At 42.6% G+C, this 24,565-nt stretch overlaps 1 protein-coding gene across 3 annotated transcripts in view; it reads left to right on the top strand.

Moving 5' to 3' along the window:
- The window catches only part of LOC126298098 (protein-associating with the carboxyl-terminal domain of ezrin), a 106,458-nt gene that overhangs the window by 29,072 nt on the left and 52,821 nt on the right, over nucleotides 1-24,565 (top strand). For all 3 annotated transcript variants that reach the window (XM_049989417.1, XM_049989419.1, XM_049989418.1), the window contains exons 6-7: nucleotides 16,125-16,314; nucleotides 19,552-19,691. In XM_049989417.1, coding sequence (XP_049845374.1) covers nucleotides 16,125-16,314; nucleotides 19,552-19,691 — 330 coding nt within the window. The remainder of the gene's footprint in view (nucleotides 1-16,124; nucleotides 16,315-19,551; nucleotides 19,692-24,565) is intronic.

Raw genomic sequence — 24,565 nt, 5'->3', positions numbered from 1 at the left:
AGGTGATTCCATACCTAGTGAGGTACAGGCCATGCCTAGTGAAACTCGATCTACTGATAGACCCAACTGGCACCACTGAGATATGACCCATGCCCTCAGCCATCAGCGCCCTCCCCTGCATTGTGTGCAGATGCATTGTCGTGTAAAAAAATTACTTTGCCATGTCTTCTGGCCCATTATGGTCTTTTTTCGATCAGTGCATAGTTCAGATTTATCACTTGTTGTCTACAGTGATTAGTATTCACAGTTTCACTGGGTTTTAGAAGCTCGTGATACACCACACATTTCTGATCCCACCAAACACAGAGCATTGTCTTCTTGCCGAATCGATCTGGTTTTGCAGTCAATGTTGATGGTTGTCCCTGATTAACCCATGATTTTTTCCCCGTTTAGGATTCTTAAGATAAATCCATTTTTCATCGCCAGTAACAATTCGATGCAAGATTGATTTTCTTTCATGTCTTTGAAGCAAAATTGGCCAAATGGTTTTTCGGTTTTCCGTCTGTCTTTCGTTCAATTCATATGGCACCCATTTCCCACACTTTTGGATCTTTTCCATATCTTTCAAATGGTCAGAAATTGTTTGTTGTGCAACATTTAGTATTGCTGCCATTTTCTTGTGACTCAAAGTATCAGCTTCATCCAATATTGCTTGCAACTCGACATCTTCGAACTTTTTTGGTGGTCTTCCACATTCTTCATTTTTTACATCAAAATCATTATTTGTGAACTGTAGAAACCATCTTTTGCATGTTGCTTCTGATAGAGCATGATCACCATATGCCGTGACAAGCATTCAATGTGACTCTGCAGCACCTTTTTTCAAATGGAAACAAAAAATTAATGCTTCAAAATTCTACATTGTTAACACGATGAAAACATATGATGTTGTTTGTTCCATGACTTGATGTATACTAAATATCTTTGGCAGATGTCATACCAAACAAAAAAATTAAGGCTCGTTCACAATAAATGTTTCCTATTGACACATTTGTATCTTAATGCTCATTTCATACTGGTACACCTGGTAAGGCTTCTGGAGGAAAGGTTCATGACTTGTGTTGTGGGTCTGTCTGGTTCTGGGTTCTGTGTGGTGGTGGGAGGGAGTTTTGTAGGGTGGGCTAAGTGTAGTAGGTCTGCGAGACAGGGTTTGTCGGCTTTGAGGGGAGGTGGGGGAGGTTTGGAGGTTTTTGTAGAGTTAGTGGACAGGGGTACTCAGAGTTGGGAATAGGAAATGAGCAGGATGGAGAGCTTTTTGAAGTGGCGTTGTACATGTTGCTCAAGCTCCTGCAGGGCAAGAGTTTCAGTGTGTGTTATGAGTTCCAGGAATTTGGGATTATATAGCAGGAGAATTTTGCGAATGGAGAGAAGGTACTGCACGGAGGATTGGGCTTGGTTGATATGGTTTTGCAGGACTGTGTTGATGAGGGCTAAGGATTGGCAGAATCTGAACAGTTAGAGGTGACTGTGGAAGGAGGGGTGGCAATCAGAGATGGGTAAGTTGATGGTAAGGCAATTAGGGGGGATTTAATGAGGCAAGCAACAACACAGGAACAATATGTGAGACTGGGATCTGGCTAGGGATAAGGAAACTTTTCTGTGTTGGTGCAGATGGAAGGAGCAAGGATCCATGTTGGTACAAAAAATGCAAAAAATTACATAAAAAAGTATAATCACACCTGAAAAATTATGCAAAAATACACCCAAATACATGCGAAAAATCACGAGAAGGATGAAATGGACACACAAGGGGAAAAAAAGAGAGAAAATCTGAGGAAGATGACTATAGCGGAAGGTGAAAACTCACTAAAATTGGCGAAAAGTCACAAGGATCAAAGTAGGGAATAGCTAATAATTAATAAATATATGTATAATACTGTGGGCAGCAGGTTTGAGTGGAGATAAGCATGAAAGGGGGGGGGGGGGGGCGCCAGAGTGACTGAATGAGAAATGTTCTGCCCACTATCCTTCCCACCCCTCCTACAGTGATATTCCGTCGTCCACCGAACCTACACAATATGCTCGTCCATCCTTACACAACCACTGCTCCCAGTATTTTACCTCGTGGCTCATACCCCTGTAATAGACCCAGATGCAAGACCTGTTCCATACATTCTCCTACCGCCACTTACTACAGTCCGGTCTCTAATATCACCTATCCCATCAAAGGCAGGGCTACCTGTGAAGGCGTCTCGATATCTAGTAGTCTCATGTTTGGACGAAACCAGACTTTCACTACTGTTAACCCCTTTGTTATACTGAAAAGCGTGGATGGCATCGCCAGCCCTGTGAAGTCATGCTCTTGTCTCTGCAATGGTACTCTGCTTTTGGAAATTGATAGTGCTTCCAGGCCCAGAAACTACTCAAGGCCCAAATCCACCATGAATATCCTATAAAAGTGGAGGCTCACAGGGCACTTAATTCATCCCGCAGTGGTATCTACACCCGGCTGTTGAATGGTTTGACGGAGGAAGAAATAACTCATTATCTATCGGATCAGGGCGTTACTGCTGCTCATCGAGTTATGAAGAAGGAAGCTGCCAATTTGGTGCCCACTCGCACATTGTTCCTGACTTTAGATCGATTAAATCTTCCTACCAAGATTAAGGCAGGCTATGAAGTGATCTATGTGTGGCCTTACATTCCGAACCCGTTGAGGTGTTATAAATGCCACCAGTTCAATCATATCAGCTTGTCATGTAAAACTGCAGCCAAATGTGTCACTTGTAGTGTGGATGCACAGGAGAGCGCCTGTCCACCTCCTTCACCCCGCTGCGTTAATTGTCATGGAGAACATGCTGCTTCTTCTGATTCTTGTCCAGTCTATCAAGATGAGCGGGCTGTTCAGGAGATAAGGGTGAAGGAGAAGGTACCTTTTTGTGTTGCCCGGAAACTGTTGGCAAGCAGTAAACCGAATGTCCCTTCATCTGGAAGCTACAGCACCGTTTTAGCCTCTCCCTGTCCCACAAAAAACATGGCTACGCAAACTTGTGACTTACAGTTCTACAGTTCAGATTGATGGTGGCATAGTCCCCTCACCTTCAAGCTGACACACTGTCTCCTGCTTCCCGGGCTGTAGATCCTGTTCCCCGTTCTTCGCCCTTGCCGGCAACGACGGTTGCAACACCGGCAGTGAACCGTCAATTCAAAAAGGTTTATTCCTGGGAAGATTTCTTGCATACCTAGAGTTTGCAGCTGTCTGGCTCTTCTGCCAATCGCAAAAAGTTGAAAAAATCATCTAAAGGCAAACAGTCTTCCCCCTTTCCGACTCGTCGGCCCTCATCAACTCGTCGGTCCTTTTCAACTGATCGACACTGGGGAAGCACCGTTGATCTTGCTGAGTTGATGGACGAAGATCCTCCACCTGTGGATTCCAGTGGCCGTCCTCCCTTGACCGCTCGCCCTAAGCGGCTGTCGAGGTGAGTGTTTCTTATTCATTCTCCGGTGTTCCTGAATTTTATGGCCCTTTTACAATCGAATATCCGTGACCTTCGGTATAACAGGGCGGACCTCCAGCTGCTCTTGTGATCGCAATGTTCGCTTGTAGACTGTCTCTAAGAAACCAAGCTACGTCCTCAAGACCATTTTGCTCTTTCCCATTTTGCTTCGCTATGGCTGGACCTTCCCCTTATGGCAGGGATTCCTGCTCATGATGGGGTCATGCTGCTTCTACGAGATGATGTTTGTCATTGTCCTGTCCCCTTGCACACCCTCCTGCAAGTAGTTGCTGCCCGTGTTTTCCTTCCCGAATTTACCTTTTCCTTCTGCACCATTTATATCCCTTCATCTTCTGCTGTCACTAGGGCGGACCTGATGCAGCTTGTTGCTCAGCTTCCTTCACCCTTTCTGCTCCTCGGTGACACCAATGCCCATCATCGTCTTTGGGTTCGCCTGTCGCCTGCCTGAGAGGTTCTCTTTTGATGGATCTTCTTAATCTTGTGTGCCTTAACACTGGCCACAGTTCTATCTGATTCCACATTTATTCCCACTTAGACCTCTTGATCTGCTCTGCCCAGCTCGCTCAACGTCTTGAGCGGTGTGCTCTTTCCGATACTCGAGTGACCTCTTCCCTTGTGTGACTCTCCTGTACAATCATACCCTGCCACAGTGGCCCACTCATTGGAAATTCTCTCTTGGTGACGGGAGGCTATGTTCCTCCTTGGCAGTCTTAGACGAATGGCTGTTTCCCAGCTGTGATGATCAGGGTGAGCACCTCGTGGGCGTTATTCTCTCAGCTGCCAAATCCTCTATCCCTCGTACTACTGTGGACTGTGGCAATTTGATTCGAGCCCGACGATGTGTGCTTCGTTTCTTTCACTGTCATACTACGTTACCGAACTGCATCCGCTACAAGCAACTACGTGCGCAGTGCTGTCATACTAATAAAGAAAGCATGCTGGGTTTCCTTCATCAGCTCATTCAACAGATATACTCCGTCTTCTCTCATTTGGGGTAGCTTGCGCCGGCTATCCGGGACTACTGCCCACTCCCCGATCCCTGGGCTGACTGGCGGGAAACGTAATAGTCGACCCTGTCGATGTTTCCAACGTGGGCCGATACTTTGTGGAGGTTTCGAGCTCCACCCATTACCATCCTGTCTTCCTTCCTTGGAAACAGGTGGAGAAGGCTTGTGCAATCTCTTTTCTCTCTCTTTGAATTGAGAATGTTACAATACTAGGGAGCTCGAGTGTGCTCTCTCCTCATCCAGGTCTTCTGCTCCTGGGCCCGATACAATCCACTTAGCCATGCTGCAGAATCTTCCTCCTGCCGGAAAATGCTTTCTCCTCGATACCTACAACCGCATTTGGACTGACGTTGTATTTCCCACACTTTGGTGTGAAGCTATTATTGTTCCCCTACCTAAGCCTGGTAAAGATAAATCTCTTCCTTCCAGCTATCATCCAATTTCCCTTACCTGCACGTTTGAGGGTGATGGAACACCTGATAATGGTCAGTTAGTGTGGTGGTTGGAGTCATAACATCTTCTCACTAATGCTCAATGTGGGTTTCGAAAATGCCACTCAGCAGTTGATCATCTCGTCACCCTGTCGACATTCATCATGAATAATTTTCTGCAGAAGCGACAAACAGTGGCCGTTTCCTTTGATTTGGAGAAAGCCTATGATACCTGTTGGCGGACAGGCATTTTACATACTCTGAACACATGGGGCCTTTGCGGTCGTCTTCCCACTTTCATCCAGGAATTTTTAACAGACTGAGTATTCCGGGCGTGTATGGGTTCCTCCTTATCCCACACCTTTTCACTGGAGAACAGGGTGCCTCAGGACTCCGTACCGAGTGTCGTCCTCTTCGCCATAGCCATCAACCCAATTATGGACTGCCTTCCAGCTGTCATTTCTGGCTCTCTTTTCTTTGATGACTTTGCTATTTATTGCAGCTTCTAGCGGACTTGTCTCCTGCATCGCTGCCTTTCTTTGTCTGGACCGTGTCTATTAGTGGATTGTCACAAATCGTTTCCGCTTTTCTGCAACCAAATCCATTTGTCTCAACTTCTGGCGGTACAAGGCGTTTCTTCCACTGTCCTGGGCCAAAATGCTCTCCCGTTCGTGGATGCAACAAAGTTCTTAGGGCTTATGTTCGATAGGAAACTCAATTGGTCTCCCCACGTGTCCTACCTGGCTGCACATTGCATCCGATCCCTCAATGTCCGTGTATTGAGTGGTACCTCTTGGGGAGCTGACTGGGCTGTCCTATTTCGCCCCTGTCGATCACTTGTCACCACCGGCTTTGAACACGTATTTTCGTCAACAAATCGAGGGTAGATTGAAGTCGCCACCAATTATAACTGTATGAGTGGTGTACTTATTTCTAATGAGATTCAAATTTTCTTTGAAGCATTAAGCTAACATATCATCTGAGTCGGGGGGTCGGTAGAAGGTGCCAATTATTATTTTGGTATGGCTGTTGAGTATAACCTCTACCCATAGTAATTTGCAGGAACTATCTATTTCAACTTCACTACAAGACAAACTACTGCCAACAGATATAAACACACAATCACCAACTTTATTTAATCTACCCTTTCTGAACACAGTTTGCGTCTCTAAAAATTTTTGCAGAATTTATCTCCTGTTTTAGCCAGCTTTCTGTTCCTATAACGATTTCGGCTTCAGTGCTTTCTATCAGTGTTCGAAGCTCTGATACTTTTCTAACACAGCTACGACAATTTACAGCTACAATACTGACTGTTGCTTGGTCGATTCTCGTCATTTCTTTACCCTGTACATCTTGAGACTGGAGCCCCTTTTGATCTTTCCCAAGACTGTCAAGCCTATTCCCAAGAGTTAGCAGCTTTCACTCAGTTAATACTAGGCAGAAATCGAATCTGCATGTGGAATGCACTTCCTTGACTCCTGTGCAGAAAGGAGTGCAGTATTCTGCTGCATCCATTTTCAATAAGGTACCACAAGAACTCAAAAATCTTAGCAGTAGCCCAAACTCTTTTAAGTCTAAACTGAAGAGTTTCCTCCTGGCTCACTCCTTCTATTCTGTCAAGGAGCTCCTGGAAGAGCTAAAAAATTAAGCAAATTCCAGTGTTACATTGTTGACTTTCTTTATTTAAATTTACGACTTGTTGTCTGAATATGTTTTTTATATTTCATTTTATCTGTTTCTACTATCGTGTTATAATTTCATCTATTGACTCGTTCCATGACCATGGAGACTTCTCCTTAATTTGGTCCTATGGAACAATAAATAAATAAAGACCAGTCCACGCCACACAGCCCATGCTACCTGTGTAGCCGCCTCCTGTGTGTAGTAGACATGTGATGTATTAGCGGAACCCGAAACCCCACCACCCTATGATGCAAGTCAAGGAATCCGCAGCATACACGGCCGCAGAATCGTCTCAGCCTCTGGTTCAGACTGGCCGAGGCAGAGATGTCAAAACTTCACTGTCTCAATTTGACCTCTGCCTTTTAAATACTGGGGCAGCTACACATTTCAGTGCAGCTGATGGTAGTTACTCGGCCATTGATTTATCAATCTGCAGCCCAGGACTTCTCCCATCTATCCACGGGAGAGCACATCACAACCTGTGTGGTAGTGACCATTTCCCCATCTTCCTGTCACTGCCACAGTGTCAGACACATGGATGCATGCCCAGATGGGCTTTGAACAAGGTGGACTGGGGAACTTTCACCTCTGCTGTCACCGTTGAATCTCCCCCACATGGTAACATCGATGTCAAGGTTGAGGAGGTGACTACAACAATTGTTTCTGCAGCAGAAAACGCAATACCTCGCTCTTTAGCGTGCCCAAGGCATAAGGCAGTCCCTTGGTGGTCGCCGGAAGTCGCTGAAGCAATTAAGGAGTATCGGCGAGCTCTACATCAGCATAAGTGGCGCTCTTCCCTGGAGCACCTCAAAGCCTTTAAATGGCTCCGTGCTCGCGTTTGCCAACTTACCAAAAGACGGATACAGAAGTGTTGGTCGACATTGGGGGCCATACGTCACCTTCCCAAGTCCGGGCAAAGATCAAACGTGTTTTTGGGTACCAGACCCTAACAGGTGTTCCCGGTGTTAACATAAATGACATGTTATCTACCGATGCAAACATGATTGTCGAGCACTTTGCTCGATCCTCTGTGTCAAAGAATTACCCCCCCCCCCCCCGCCTCCCCCTCCCCTCCCCCCTCCCCAGCTTTTCACACTCTCAAACAACAGCTGGAAGGGACCGTCCTCTCATTCACTACACACCACAGTGAATTCTATAATGCTCCATTTACAGAGTGGGAGCTCCTCAGTGCCCTTGCACATTGTCCCAACACAGCTCCTGGGCCTGATCGGATCCATAGCCAGCCATTAAACATCTCTCTACAGACGACATCTCCTTGTCGTCTTCAACCGGATCTGGAGCGGTGGCGTCTTTCCATCGCAATGGTGGGAGAGCACAATCGTTCTGGTGCTCAAACCCGGTAAAAACCTGCTTGATGTGGATAGCTATCTGCCCATCAGCCTCAAAAACGTTCTTTGTAAGCTGCTGGAACGTATGGTATGTCGGCGGTTGGGTTGGGTCCTGGAGTCACATGGCCTACTCGCTCCATGTCAGGGCGGCTTCCGCCAGGGTCGCTCTACCACTGATGATCTAGTGTCCCTCGAATCTGCCATCCAAACAGCCTTTTCCAGACACCAACAACTGGTTGCCGTCTTTTTTTGTCTTAATGTAAAGCATACAACACGACCTGGCAACATCATATCCTTGCCACATTGTATGAGCGGAGCCTTCGCGGCTCGCTCCCAATTTTTGTCCAAAACTTCCTGTCGCTCTGTACTTTCCATGTCCAAGTTGGTGCCTCCCATTGTTCCATCCATATCCAGGAAAATGGAGTCCCGCAGGGCTCAGTATTGCGTGTGTCTCCATTTTTAGTGGCCATTGAGGGGGAGGGGGAGGGAGGGGTAGGACGTCAAACGGGCTGACTTGGAGCAGGAGAGGCACCACAGGACATTTTAATTTCCAATGTCTACACTTTTATAAATAAATTCATAAAACTTTGTCAGTATGACCAGGAAGGATTCAGGATTGACTCTCATAGCAGTGGAAGTTCAATAACAATTATTTTTTTAAACCCGTGAAATTTAATCATTTTTTCACTTACTATTGGCTGCATTTGTTGCTGTAGGCACACTTTTCTTCATAAGTAAGAGAGATTCTTTGATGAATTTTGCACAGCATACAAATCATACTTACAGGTGTCTGAAACTCTATAAATTATTTAATTTATGAAAAAATGAATGAGGTGTTACATTTTAAACTTCATGTTTAGAAACAACCCGGTTGGCTGACTCGTGGGATAAGGATATCATGTAGAACAAAGCGGGAATTATATCAAAATGTTAGAAGTAGTCACAATCAAGCTACAGTATCCCATTACAAACAGTATTGTAAGGTGCTTAAAAATATTATTAGCAAGGCAAAAAGTATGTGGTATGCAAATAGAATAGCTAATTTACAGGATAAAATTAAAGCCGTATGGTCAGTTGTGAAGGAAGTGTCTGGTCAGCAGCACAAGGTTGACAATATAAAGTCAGTTTGCAGTAATAATATTTCTGTTACTGATAAATCAGATATATGTACAGTATTTAACAACCATTTTCTGAGCATTGCTGGTGAATTAAATAAAAATTTAGTATCTACAGGAAATCAAATAAATTTCTTAGCAAATCCCTTTCCGAGATTGACGTCTGAAATACTCCTCTGTGATACAGGCAAGAGGGAGATTGAGAAAATAATCAAATCTCTGAAGACTAAGGACTCTCATGGTTATGATGGAGTTTCTAGTAGAATATTAAAGCACTGAGCTGCACATGTTAGCCCTGTATTTAGCCATATTTGTAATTTTTCCTTTAGGAATGGTCAGTTTCCTGAGCGATTAAAGTACTCAGTAGTAAAGCCGCTTTATAAAAAGGGAGAAAGGGATAATGTAGATAATTTTAGACCTATTTCTATGCCATCAGTGTTTGCAAAAGTTATCGAAAAGGCTGTGTATGTAAGGTTAATTGATCATTTTATATCACACGATTTGCTATCAGATGTACAGTTCGGCTTTAGAAGTTGTTTGACAACTGAAAACGCTATATTCTCTTTTCTCTGTGAGGTACTGGATGGGCTAAACAAAAAGTTTCGATCGCTTGGAGTATTTTTTGATTTAACAAAGGCATTTGACTGTGTTGATCACACAATATTGCTCCAGAAGTTGGACCATTACAGAATAAGGGGAGTAGTTCACAATTGGTTCACCTCTTACTTTAGCAACAGGCAGCAAAAGGTCATTATTCACAATGTTGATAACGACTGTGATGTGGGATCTGAGTGGGGTACTGTCAAGTGGGGGGTGCCCCAGGGATCAGTGTTGGGGCCGCTCCTGTTCCTTATTTATATAAATGATATGCCCTCTAGTATTATGGGTAACTAAAATATTTCTGTTTACTGATGACACTAGCTTGGTAGTAAAGGATGTTGTGTGCAACATTGGCTCGGTTTCAAGTAGAGCAGTACATGACCTCAGTTCATGGCTTGTAGAAAATAAACTAACGTTAAATCACAGTACGACTCAGTTTTTACAGTTCCTAACACACAATTCAACAAAACGTGACGTTTTAATCTCTCAGAACGGGCATATGATTAATGAAACTGAACAGTTCAAATTCCTAGGTGTTCAGATAGATAGTAAGCTGTCGTGGAAAGCCCACGTTCACGATCTTGTTCAAAGATTTAATACTGCCATTTTCACTATTCGAACGGTATCGAAAGTGAGTGATATTTCGACACGTAAATTAGTCTACTTTGCTTCTTTTCATTCACTTATGTCGTATGGTGTTATGTTTTAGGATAACTCTTCCCATTCTAGAAGGATATTTTTGGCTCAGAAACGGGCGGTTCGGGCAATAAGTGGTGTGAGTTCACCAATATTAGTTTATTTCCAACAATAAGCAGCTTTCATTTGGTTAATACTCGGCAGAAATCAAACCTCCATTTGGATCAGACTTCCTTAACACTTGTGCAGAAAGGTGTGCAATATACTGCTGCATCCATTTTCAATAAGCTGCCATGCGAATTCAAAAATCTTAGCAGTAATCCACGCGCTTTCAAATTGAAACTGAAGAGTTTCCTCATGGGTCACTCCTTCTATTCTGTCAAGGAGTTCCTTGAAAAATTAAGCTGATTTTCATTGTATTGCTGATAGCGTTTGCTTAAACTTATTGACTGATTTTCTTTCAGGTTCATGAACATTTATTTTTATCTGTTATTATTTTTTATGTTGTAAGTTCATGTACCGACACATTCCATGACCTTGAAGGTTTGCTCCTCAATTTGGTCCTACGGAACTTGACATTTAAATAAATAAAAATAAAAAAACTCAAATTTTATAGTCAATTATCTCAATTTTTACCACAGTTTTTAATAGATCTGGAAAATTCTAGAGTTTCATACACCTGTAAGTATGGTTTGGATGCTGTGCAAAATTCATTGAAGAATCTCTCTCACTTATGAAGAAGAGTATACCTACAGCAACAAATGCAGCCAGTAGTAAGTGAAAAAATGATTAAATTTCATGGGTTTAAAAAAAATTGTTATTGAACTTCCACTGCTATGAGAGTGAATCCTGAATCCTTCCTGGTTATGCCGACAAAGCTTTACAGATTTATAGACAGTGGAAATTAAAATGTCCTGTGGTGCCTCTCCTGCTCCAAGTCGGTTCGTTTGACGTCCTACCCCCCTTAACTGTCTAGCAGCAGCTGTCGGCCCTCCGTCTCACCTTCTCTGTGTGCAGACGACTTCTGCATTTCGTACGCTGCTCCAGTACTAGTGTTTCTGAGCGTCGCCTGCAGGGAGCCATCCACAAGGCGCAGTCATGGGCTCTAGCCCACGGCTTCCAATTTTCAGCCACAAAGTCGTGTGTCATGCACTTCTGTCGGTGTCGTATTGCTCATCCGGACCCAGAACTTTACCTTCATGACGATCCACTCATTGTAGTGGAGACATATCGATTCTTAAGACCTGTTTCTGACACTCGATTGACTTGGCTTCCTCGTCTTCGTCAGCTTAAGCCGAAGTGCTGGCAGCACCTCAATGCCCTCCATTGCCTGAGCGACACCAATTGGGGTGCAGATCGCTGTACACTGCTGTGGCTCTACAGAGCCCTTTTCCAATCCCAAATTGACTATGGGAGTGTAGTTTAAGGTTCAGCAGTGCCCCCAGCATTGCATTTACTTGATCCTGTGCACCACTGTGTGGTTCGACTAGCAACAGGAGTCCAGTGACCCACCGTTGCAGATCAGACGTGCACATCTGCTTGCCAGTTATGTTGCACATATTCGTAGTTCTCCTGAATATCCGAGTTACAGTCTCCTTTCCCCTCTGTGGGAGCCCATCTCCCACATCGGTGGCCCAGGTCGGGGTAATGATTGCGGTTCGTGTGCAGTCCCATCTCTCGGAACTGGAGTCCTTCCCTTTACCATCTCTACTTGAGGTCCGTTCACCTACGCCTCCATTGTTTACACCTCGGCCGCAACTTCATCTGGACCTTTCACTTGGCCCTAAGGACTCCGTTAACCCTGCAGCTCTGCGCTGTCAATTCCCCTCCATTCTTGACATGTTCCGGGGCTCTGAAGTGGTTTACACCGACGGCTCGATGGCTGATGGTCGCGTTGGCTTTGCCTACGTTCATGGCGGCCATATTGAACACCATTCCTTACCCGATGGCTGCAGTGTATTCACTGCAGAGCTGGTGGCCATTTCTCATGCACTTCAGTATTTCCGTTCATGCCCTGTGGAGTCATTTTCTTTTTTGTACTGACTCCCTGAGCAGCCTGAAAACTATAGACGAGTGCTACCCTCATCATTCTTTGGTTACGTCCATCTATGCCGTGCAATGGTCCAGTTATTCAGTGGTGTTAATCTGGAACTCTGGTCACGTCGGAATCCCAGAAAGAACTTGCTGACAGGCTGGCCAAACAGGCTGCACAGAAATTGCTTCTGGAGATGGGCATTCTCGCAACTAACCTGCATTTGTTATTATGTCACAAGGTTTTTCAGCTTTGGGAGACGAAATGGCAAAATCTCAGTACGCACAACAAACTGCGAGCCATTAAAGGGACCACGAATGTGTGGAAGTCCTTGATGAAGGCCTCTCTCAGGGACTCTGTGGTTCTCTGCTGGCTCCGCATTGGCCATGCCACAGCTACCTCTTGTGCTGTGGAAACCCGCCTCAGTTTTGTTGCGGTGCCCAGTTGACAGTAGCCCATATTCTTCTGCTCTGTCCTTCTTTGGCCTCCCTGCGACTTCATCTCCGGTTGCTGGACTCGTTATCATTGATTTTAGCAGACAACACCTCATCTGCTGATTTGGTTTTACGTTTCATCCATGTGGGTGGGTTTTATCATTCAATCTGAGTTTTAGTGCATGTCCTTTGTCCCTTTGTGTCCTCCACCCTAGTGCTTTTAGGGTGAAGGTTTTAATGTGTTGCAGGATGACTGGCTTTTCGTTTTTATTTTCGTGGTTGGCCAGTCACTGTAATCTGCTTCCTTGTTTTACTCTCTTCTAACTGTTTCTTGCATCTCTCTGTTTTCTTGTCCTCTTTTTCTCCTTTTAGTGTTCATTGCCTTTCTTTCATTCTTGTTGTCTGTACTTTATTTCCGTTTTGTGTTATATGTCTTGTCTGTTTTATTCTCAGACTTGTGGCATTGTTTTATTAGGAACAAGGGACTGATGACCTCGTAGTTTGGTCCTTTTCCCCCTCTTTTAAACAAACAAACAAACCAACCAACCAATTGCCACTCCTGCCATGCACTAGTGCTGCTGCTCGCAGTGTGGTTTCAGTTGTCTGAGACTGTGTGTGTGTGTGTTTGTTTTGATGAGAAGGGTCTTAATGGCCAAATGCTGTAATTGTGTGTATCTTTTTGTTGTACCTATCGCGACTCAGCATCTCTGATATGTACTGGATATATCTTTAGACTTGAGAGTTGGTCTCCTTGCCGATCTCGGAAATAGTGATTTTACGCATCAGACTCATTTGCAATTACGTGCACAAGCAATGAAGCTAGAATGAAATGCTCATAACACCCCTCATATCTCAGAAATGGTTTGAGATATTGAAACGACATTTTGGCAAATGACAATGCACAAAGAGAAGAGTATTTTGCCATATGGTAGCCAAGTGGAACTTTCCTATGTACTGCAATATATGAGTAACTACACTTTCACAATGGAATGGTGTAATTTATTGGCTCATCTGCAGCTGGTGAAATAAGGGTTACTGTGGCTTTGCAACGAGGTAAGTGAAGAAATTGCATATTTATATTTATACCAAGAATGTGCTTTTGCATAAGCTTTTGACCTGATTTGTCCTCAGTTCCTCATTTAACAAACTATTGTTTCAGGATTCCGTTGCATTTGCAACTTCATTAGGATGTTAACGAGGTGACAGTGTGAAAATTGCTCCTTATTCTGACAAAAGAAGCAAATTTGAACATGGCAACAAGGAAATGTAGGTGATACTCGAAATTTGCCACTAATGGGTGTAGGTACTGATGACCCTGCAGTTTGGTCCTTTTACACCCCAAACCAACCAACCAACTGATGAGTGTGTGGTTTTCAGGTTACAGCAAGTTTTAGTTGCTACAAGTATAGTAAAATGAACACATTGAAAAACTTATACATCTGTACCACGTGAAATACATTGTTTGTGAAAATTGACACATGGATATTAGACAAGCGAGAATATGAAAAAACATATGGTGTACTGAGAGATTGTTAAAACATTACTAGATGTTATTCCAACTGTGGACCAAAGCATTATAAAACCAACAACATTGCAAAATGAGAGAATACCTCAAAAATATGCAAGTAGACAGCATTTCCTGATGTGAGGAAAAATAGGACATAATGTATTATTAGTAACATAAACATCTTTTAAGGTGCAAAAGGCAAGCCAGATTGTAAAAAAGTTTCATTACGGATCACTGATAATGCTTTATTTTTAACAAAATGAAATGCTGTTGGTGACAAAAATACCCATTTTCTTGTGGTTGCAAAGAAAAATTTAAAATTCCGACAATAACTATGGAAATAATCTCAGAAAGATGTAGGTGCCTTAAAAGATTGGTAAAAGATGCTGGTTGGAGAGCACCAATAAAATGTTTCTTATACTATGTTCATTATTATAGGCTACTACCCATCACTGTGTTATGTCTATTATTTTACAAGTATTGTGAATTTCTATACTTAACAAAGCCTCAGAGAGTCAGCGACTGCCACAGTTTTCTTTCTAGCATTGTTCATACTTTATCTTGATGATATGAACTACTTTCAAAGTGCAGAAATGTACTGCAGTAAGTAAAATGATTGTAAAGTGTCACATCGTGCAATGTACTTGCAGTGAGACACAGTAGCAACTTCTGAAATGTGTTGTACGTGACCTCTGACGTGTCATGCATGCACGGCAGACCTGGGTCCATGAATAAATAACTAGAACACACCAATTTGTTCCCAGACACAAAGGGACCTGGCCTGTGGACAGACCAGAGAGCTTCTCTTCTTAGGACAGTGGTGAAGTGAACTGCAGCACTGTTGTGTTTTTACTGTTTTTTCAAGCCCCATCCAAGTTTTGTTACTGATGTCCTTTAAAATTCCACAGAAAGTAGTGTATAGTTCTTTACGAATATATCAGGATAAATTTCTATTAAAAAGCCCTTGATGTCATAATTTGGCAGCTGTAAACATTAAACATTACTTGCATAAATGAGAACATTCACTTCTTCCCCACAATAACTTAGCCAAAACTGCACCTTGATTTATTGACTGTTTTTTGATATATTTAGGATGGCATGTTCTAGCTGCTTCGCTCTGTATATGGCGAATGGCAACACTTCCTCGTGGTCCTCCCAGAACTGATTTCTCATATGACCATTTATCCTGTTAAGAACAAAGTACTTATTTCTGTTTCCTAGAAAGTCTTCAAGTCAGTCATAAAAAAGGTTTGATATTCTGTATTCTCAAATTACTGTCCACTGGTGGGGAATTGTAACTAATGCCTTCTGGTGGCTGAAGAACACCACATGATACTGGTTCACACTATTTACTGCCTTCTAGATTTCCTGGACAAACAGAATGAACTATTTTTCTAAAGATAACTGTTTTCAGGATACATATCGAGTCTTGCAGAAGAGATTTTTACTCCCCAAAATATTAGCATAAAATGTTTCATGTTTCTGCTATTGACGTTGGCAATATAGTTTTACAGTTATTCACATCTGACTAGCGACACTACTTGAAAGCGTCGGAAGCTGTGCTATAACAAAACTGTTGATTGATGAGATGCTCTTTAAGCAAATGAAAGTATTAATAGATGTTTTTGTTGATTAAGATTAAGTGTTCCTGAGTATAAATCAAATCAGGAAAAGAATTTGAATGAGGAAGTGAAAGGAAGGAAAGTTATACAAATAATCTTTTGATTAACACTGCTGTTGAAATGTATCGGTGTATGATGTGATGTACATGTGAATGAGTGATAGAATGCATAATAAAAAGGTCCTGTAAATATAAGTTGCACTATAACATCTTTACATGATATGTATTTTTTAAAAAAATGCTGTTTACAGATGAAGTACCAGCCTTGAAAGAGTTCCTTGAACTAGCAAAGACACAGCTTCAGAATGTGAGACATACTTCACGTCCTACATTATCTACATTATTGACTCATGATTTCTTCAGTCATGACTTCATTAGAGTTTATAGTTTTCTTGTGGAATTGCCTGTTAAAACAGAAGAAGAAAAAAAATCTTTCTTCAGGTACTGAAAATATTGCATTCTTTCTTATTTTCTTCCTTTAGAGTAATGAAAATGCTCTCTAATGATGTAACGTTCTTTTGTTATTGTCTGTGATATAATTATATTGGATGTAAACATTCAGAAATGTTTGTTCTCATAGGTATTAGGAGACATTTAATATTCTTCAGCCATTGTGTCAAAAAAGAAACTGTTCATTGAGTGGCATATCCATTCCATTTAAGCAAGCATTTTGTCAAATGGTGACAGTTTACTTGTAGCACACTTCCGGAATAGTGTTCAGCTGTAATTTGGTGACTTCTAACATATGGATTATGAGATGTTGTAGTTCCTGATTTATGGTATCTTTTAATAGATAAATCATTGCCATTTATTTATTTGAGATATTGAAACGGTAGTTGCAGTGTGGCTACTGAGTAATGATTTCCATTTAAAGTATCCCCCTTTCACATAAATAACACTTTTGAAAATATTGCTGTAACTATAAAAACCTGTCAGTGTAATGTAATGGAACACTTGTGTTTGAAAAATGCTGTTTTTCACCCAACTGTATAAAGAATGGGAAGTCGAAGGTTAACAAAGTTGACAATATCATCCTAACATTCAGTTTGCCTATACTTCGAAAGCTCAATCGAGGCTGGATTTATTCAACTGAAGATAAGACCTTATGTGTCCAATCTGATGTGATGCTATGGATGCCAAAGATATGGTCACACCACAGTAGATTGTAATGGCAAGGCAACAGGCAGCACAAGGCCATCATGTTCAGTGACCACTGTGAAAATTGTCCAGGTAATAGCTCTACTTGGAGCAAGAATTGCCCAATATTTTTTACGAGAAAATAAAATAAAAAAAGTGATCAAAGTAATTTCATATTGAGGCCGTAAAGAATAAAAGACCTTGCAAGCTCTTGTTTCACGGCTCCTTACACTACAACTCTGAGAAAAGCTGTTGCAATAGTCAGTGCATCCATGCAAATGAAGATAATGTACACTCCTGGAAATGGAAAAAAGAACACATTGACACCGGTGTGTCAGACCCACCATACTTGCTCCGGACACTGCGAGAGGGCTGTACAAGCAATGATCACACGCACGGCACAGCGGACACACTAGGAACCGCGGTGTTGGCCGTCGAATGGCGCAAGCTGCGCAGCATTCGTGCACCACCGCCATCAGTGTCAGCCAGTTTGCCGTGCATACGGAGCTCCATCACAGTCTTTAAAACTGATGGCATGCCGCAACAGTGTGGATGTGAACCGTATGTGCAGTTGACGGACTTTGAGCGAGGGCGTATAGTGGGCATGCGGGAGGCCGGGTGGACGTACCGCTGAATTGCTCAACACGTGGGGCGTGAGGTCTTCACAGTACATCGATGTTGTCGCCAGTGGTCGGCGGAAGGTGCACGTGCCCGTCGACCTGGGACCAGACCGCAGCGACGCACGGATGCACGCCAAGACCGTAGCATCCTACGTAGTGCCGTAGGGGCCGCACCGCCACTTCCCAGCAAATTAGGGACACTGTTGCTCCTGGGGTATCGACGAGGACCATTCGCAACCGTCTCCATGAAGCTGGGCTACGGTCCCGCACACCGTTAGGCCGTCTTCCACTCACGCCCCAACATCGTGCATTCCGCCTCCAGTGGTGTCGCGACAGGCGTGAATGGAGGGATGAATGGAGACGTGTCGTCTTCAGCGATGAGAGTCACTTCTGCCTTGGTGCCAATGATGGTCGTATGCGTGTTTGGCGCCGTGCAGGTGAGCGCCACAATCAGGACTGCATACGACCGAGGCACACAGGGCCAACATCCGGCATCATGGTGTGGGGAGCAATCTCCTACACTGGCCGTACACCTCTGGTGATCATCGAGGGGACACTGAATAGTGCACGGTACATCCAAACCGTCATCGAACCCATCGTTCTACCATCCCTAGACCGGCAAGGGAACTTGCTGTTCCAAGAGGACAATGCACGTCCGCATGTATCCCGTGTCACCCAACGTGCTCTAGAAGGTGTAAGTCAACTACCCTGGCCAGCAAGATCTCCGGATCTGTCCCCCATTGAGCATGTTTGGGACTGGATGAAGCGTCGTCTCACGCGGTCTGCACATCCAGCACGAACACTGGTCCAACTGAGGCGCCAGGTGGAAATGGCATGGCAAGCCGTTCCACAGGACTACATCCAGCATCTCTACGATCGTCTCCATGGGAGAATAGCAGCCTGCATTGCTGCGAAAGGTGGATATACACTGTACTAGTGCCGACATTGTGCATGCTCTGTTGCCTGTGTGTATGTGCCTCTGGTTCTGTCAGTGTGATCATATGATGTATCTGACCCCCGGAGTGTGTCAATAAAGTTTCCCCTTCCTGGGACAATGAATTCATGGTGTTCTTATTTCAATTTCCAGGAGTGTACATGCAAGTGTGCATATGACAGTGCCCTAACTAACAAGTCCACAGCAGCTTTTGAGCTAGCTCCAGCAGAGGTCTCTAACAAATTACAGAAACAATGCTCAGTCACAAAGCTGGATTCATAAAATAGATCAATCTTTCATAAACAGTCTGCATCACAGGGTTATGTGCTTCACGTTAGACCCACCTTATGAACTTGTGTATAATGGGGCTCCTGAGAAACTCGTACACTAACGCCCCATTCCTTTTCTCCTCTTCAGAGATTCCAATGCAAATAACTCTCCCTTGTGAGTGTTTTCGGATTGGGTGTATAAAAGTAAACAAAAAAGAGAAAGGGATAACCCTGTTGCCTTATGCACATGCAGATTTGTTCAGGGTGCAATGGCTAATCAGTTTTTTCCATTTTGAGAACATGAATTTTTCACATGTACCTAGTTCTTCATACAAGAAAGACCTTCCACATAAAGTAATATAACGAGCAGAATTAGTCATTTTTGCGAGAGATGCGGGTATTACGAGCAATTCAAATGCAAATACAGCACCGGAAAAAATATATACTCTAATGTTAAATAAGTCGTTTTCCACTTAACAATTTCTCTCTACCCCTCTAAAGCTTCCCAAAACCCTCACCCCTCCCCCCTCCCTACCCCAGCCTCCAGTCACACTAGCCAGCTTCCATCCACCTCTCACTAATTTCCTTCTTTTTACTCCAAATTTATGATTATCCCATCCCTTTCCATGCACTTGTGTGTGTGTGTGTGTGTGTTTTGATAGTTGTGTAATAAAAATTATTTAAATAATTCACTGTTTTCTAATGTTTTGTTTTTCAGTTGTCTTGTAGACCAACTACTGACATTTCCAGAAACTCTTGTCGCAAAACAGCTTAGTGGTTTATTGTTGGCCCGTCTTGTGTTATTGGATTCAGCAGCACAGGAATGCCTTCTTCCTCACATTTTGCACCCTAGGAGTGGTAAGTGTGGATTCTGAATTCTATGGATTTATCTGTTTTGATGGATATATAGGAAAGGAACAAATGCCTAACGTTCTTTACTGCCAGCTGTTCATTCAGTTACATTTTTAATTAAGTGCTTAATTGTACTCCAGTTGCTACTTTTCTAGATTTTTCATTCTTACACATTTTTTTTTGCTTTACTGTATATTGTTGTCATTTATGTTATGCAGTTGTCACATATTTGTGAAATTTAGGATGAATGACTGTTTGATGCACTGAGATTTAAAGCCTTTTATATGACTGAAACTTCTATGTTTTCTTCGAGTGGCTATTTTGCTCAAAGCAACATGATGATGTGCTTTTGATATTTTAAATTTTATAGAGGCTGGTGTGAAATTTTGGTATTGATGTGGTAACAGTACAAGCATACTTTGAGATTTATTGTGAAGAAATCTGTCTCTCGGCAGATTTAAAGCTGTTGGTCATGGACAGGTCCATGATAAAACTGTCATCACTCTGCAAAAACAATGAGAAAGGAGATAAAGATGGTACAAGACCCTTTTAATTCGGTAGGCTCTTACTTTACAGTGTCAGTCCCAGAGTACATCTACAGGGTTCCTTTTCCACCGGGTACTGTTTAGTGCCTTATGTTGGCAAGTACCTTCTATGATGATATGCGACAAGTCCTCATGGACTTTATCTCTTCACCTTTTCTTTGGTTTTCCTAGCGGTCTTCTTCAACAGGGATTTCAAAGGCCACAAGTGTTTGTCCATCAGAGTGTCATGTCCTACCCATACAACCCGCTTGCTTCTTATCAAGCCTACAGTGTTTGGTCTATTGTAAATTTCATGCAGCTCACAATTATGCCAGTTCCTTTCTCCAGTAATTGTATCTTGTATTGGACTATTGATCTTCCTTAACACTTTTTGCTCAGAAATGAAAAGATTAAAATCTTTTTCCAGACACTGCAAGTTTCACAACCATACAGCCCTTCGGGTTGATCATTGTTTTGTTCAACTGGAGTTTGAAATTCCTTGAGAGACTGCACAATTTAAAAAAGCTGACCCAGACTGATGTATGATCGGTTTGTGGCTTCAATCCTCACTTTGGTTTATGCCTCACATGATGCAGCTCCTGTAAAGATTAACCCCCCCAGATATTGAAAATTATGAATCCTTTTCTATGGTCACGTTCAGACTACCAGATGCTGCTTGGACTTCGATTCGTTCACAAGGATACTGAATCTGTTCCCTACCGCCTCCACGCTATCACTCATCTGCATCAGTTCTTCCATAGATCTGCACATCAGGGCCAAATTGTCAACAAATGCAAGATGTGCGATTTTCTAACCCTATCCCTTAATCCCTTGTACGTTATTAAAGAAATCTTCCCTCATTATCTTTTCAAGCACCAGGTTGAACAATGTCGGGGACACGCGATCTCCTTGTCTCAACCCTGCGTTTACGTCAAATCTCTTCATGACTAGGTTCGAAAGCTTCACTTTGCCTTTTGAATCAGAGACAAACTATGGGTAAAAGTTTTTTAGGTATTCCAAACTTAGTTATGCAATCCATCAGGCTCTCCCAGTAGATGAAATCGTATGCCATCTTAAAACCTGTGACGAGCACGTGCAGATCTTTGCAATATTCCCACTTATTTTTAGGGAGTTGTCATAGCTTCATAGCTTACAGATGTCGTCGACAGTCAAAAAGCCCTTTCTGAAAAACCCCTTATATTCACTGATCACTTCTTCTGCAAACAGCTGGATTCTATCCACTATATGGTTTGACAAGATCGTATAATAAACACTCAGGAAGGCAATTTATCTGTAGTTCGTGCAGTCCAATTTGTCACCTTTCTTGTGTTTAGGCAGATGACCATTGTTTTCCAGTCTTGTGGGATCCCCTACAAAATCCAGATCCTCTATATAAGTCAGTGAATTTTCTTGTGGGGTCTCTCTCTTCCAGCTTGAATGTCTTATGCCTGGCTTCCATCTTCTGGATTTCTGTTGTTCTTTATTACCTGATTATTTCTTTTGTATGATAGCAGAATAAACCTTTGAAGGAAATAGTGATCATGTGTGTGGGAGATAAGGGAATTGGAAACAGATACTACTCTTCTGTGATACTTGTTAATGATCTACATTTACATCTACATCTACATCGATACTTCACAAACCACTATACAGTGCATGGCGAAGGGTACCCTGTACCACTATTTGTCACCTCCTTTCCTGTTCCACTTGCAAATACAGCTAGGGAAAAACAACTGTCTGTATGCCTCCGTATGAGCCATAATTTCTCATATATTATCTTTGCTATCCTTATGCACAGTGTATGTTGGTGGCAGTAGATCCGTTTGCTAGTCAGCTTCAAATGTCTGTTCTCTAAATTTTCTCAATGGTGTTTCTTGAAAAGAACGTCACCTTCCCTCCAGGGATTCCCATTTGAGTTCTCGAAGCATCTCCTCAACACTTACGTGTTGTCCAAACCTACCAGTAACAAATTGGCAACATGCCTCAGAATTGCTTTGATATCTTCCATCAATCTGACCTGGTACAGATCCCAAACACTTTAACCATACACAAAAATAGGTCTGTGGTCTCCTTTACAGGTGGACCACTCTTTCCTAAAATTCTCCCAATAAACCAAAGTTGACCATTCACCTTCCCTACCACAGTTCTCACATGCTTGTTTCACCTCATATCGCTTTGCAGTGTTACGCCCAGATATTTAAATGATTTGACTGTGTCAAGCAGGAGACTAGTAATACTGTATGTGAACATTACATGTTTGATCTTTATACCCATATGCATTAACTTACATTTTTCTACATTTAAGGCTAGCTATAATTCATCACACCAATGGGAAATTTTGTCTTGTATCTTCCTACAGTCACTCAACTTCGACACCTTACTGTATGGCACGGCATCATTAGCAAACAACTGCAGATTGCTGTCCACCTTGTCTGCCAAATCATGTAGGCATATAGAGACAACTGCAGTTCTATCACACTTCCATGGGCCACTCCTGACGATACCCTTCTCTCTGATGAACACTCACCATCAAAGACAACATACTGGGTTATATTATTTAAGAAGTCTTCATGCTCCTCGCGTACCTGTAAACTTATTCCGTATGCTTGTAGCTTCGTTAACAGCCTGCAATGGGGCACCGTGTTGAATGCTTTCCAGAAATTTAGAAGTATGGAATCTAATTACTTGCTGGACCAGAATTGTAGAATGGTAGAAAGAATACTTTGAGCAACTTTTAAACTGTAAAATTTTTGGAGGAAACTTATGGCTTGAGAGTATCAGTATCATTAGTCGCCCTCATATTTAACACACACACATGTCCCTTGGAAAGAAAAATTGCTTGATGCTGTAGTCTAACATATGGGCCCGATCTTCTGTGATATTACCCTCATTGTCATTGCATGATGCATATGAGGTTGATAGTAATGTATTCCTTGGGTCCTCTTAATATGTGAGTTCTTAGAGTCTGAGAACGCAACCTCCATGTTTTAGTGTCTCCCACTAGAGTTTGTGGAGCATGTGTGTAAAAATTTGCTTTAGCTAAACACACTTGTAACAAATCAAGCAAGCTACTCTCATTTTAATGTTCTCCAGCTTTAGTCATGTTCGATAAAGATCTTGCTCAGGGGAATAATACAAGTAAACATATTCAAGAAAGGTTTCAATCAACTATAATGGTTTATTGCCTTAGTTGATTGCTAAATTCCTTTGTTCAATTCATCTAGAGTGGCTATGGAACTATCACTTACATATGCAACTTTTCAGATTAACTGTTACACATCAAACAATTAGGGTAATTTGGCTTGTTGATGTTACAAATGATGATGATGATGATGATGATGATGATGATGATGATGATGATGATGATGTTGACAATAACAACAACACAGATCGAAGTAAGGAAAGCGAGGGGAATAAGACAATAAACTGGGCAGAAAATTAGAAAGCAGCAGGAGAGGAGCAGCTATTGTCAGTAACAATTTGAAGAGGAGGGGGAAGTTTCAAAAGAGCATTAAAATGAATAACAGGAATATTGAGAGAAAGAAAAATAACAACAGTAAATAGTGGCTATTCACAAAGAAAACACTGCAGTGAATCACAACTACTTCAGCCATACTTTGTTAGTAAGTGCGACTCTTTAAGACATGGCCAATTATACGCTTACAGGGACAAACCACGACCTCCTAAGAACAATGTGTGTATCTATATACAGGGTGTTACAAAAAGGTACGGCCAAACTTTCAGGAAACATTCCTCACACACAAATAAAGAAAATATGTTATGTGGACATGTGTCTGGAAACAATTTCCATGTTAGAGCTCATTTTAGTTTCATCCACCTACGCTCAATGGAGCACGTTACCATGATTTCATATGGGATACTCTACCTGTGCTGCTAGAACATGTGCCTTCACAAGTACGACACAACATGTGGTTCATGCACGATGGAGCTCCTGCACATTTCAGTCGAAGTGTTCGTACGCTTCTCAACAACAGATTCGGTGACCGATGGATTGGTAGAGGCGGACCAATTCCATGGCCTCCACGCTCTCCTGACCTCAACCCTCTTGACTTTCATTTATGGGGGCATTTGAAAGCTCTTGTCTACGCAACCCCAGTACCAAATGTAGAGACTCTTCATACTCGTATTGTGGGCGGCTGTGATACAATACGCCATTCTCCAGGGCTGCATCAGCGCATCAGGGATTGCATGCGACGGAGGGTGGATGCATGTATCCTTGCTAACCAAGGACATTTTGAACATTTCCTGTAACAAAGTGTTTGAAGTCACACTGCTACGTTCTGTTGCTGTGTGTTTCCATTCCATGATTAATGTGATTTGAAGAGAAGTAATAAA

The sequence above is a fragment of the Schistocerca gregaria genome, chromosome X (assembly GCF_023897955.1).
Source record: "Schistocerca gregaria isolate iqSchGreg1 chromosome X, iqSchGreg1.2, whole genome shotgun sequence".
NCBI classification, from domain to species: Eukaryota; Metazoa; Arthropoda; class Insecta; order Orthoptera; family Acrididae; genus Schistocerca; species Schistocerca gregaria.
This window is presented reverse-complemented; position numbering and strand designations above follow the sequence as displayed.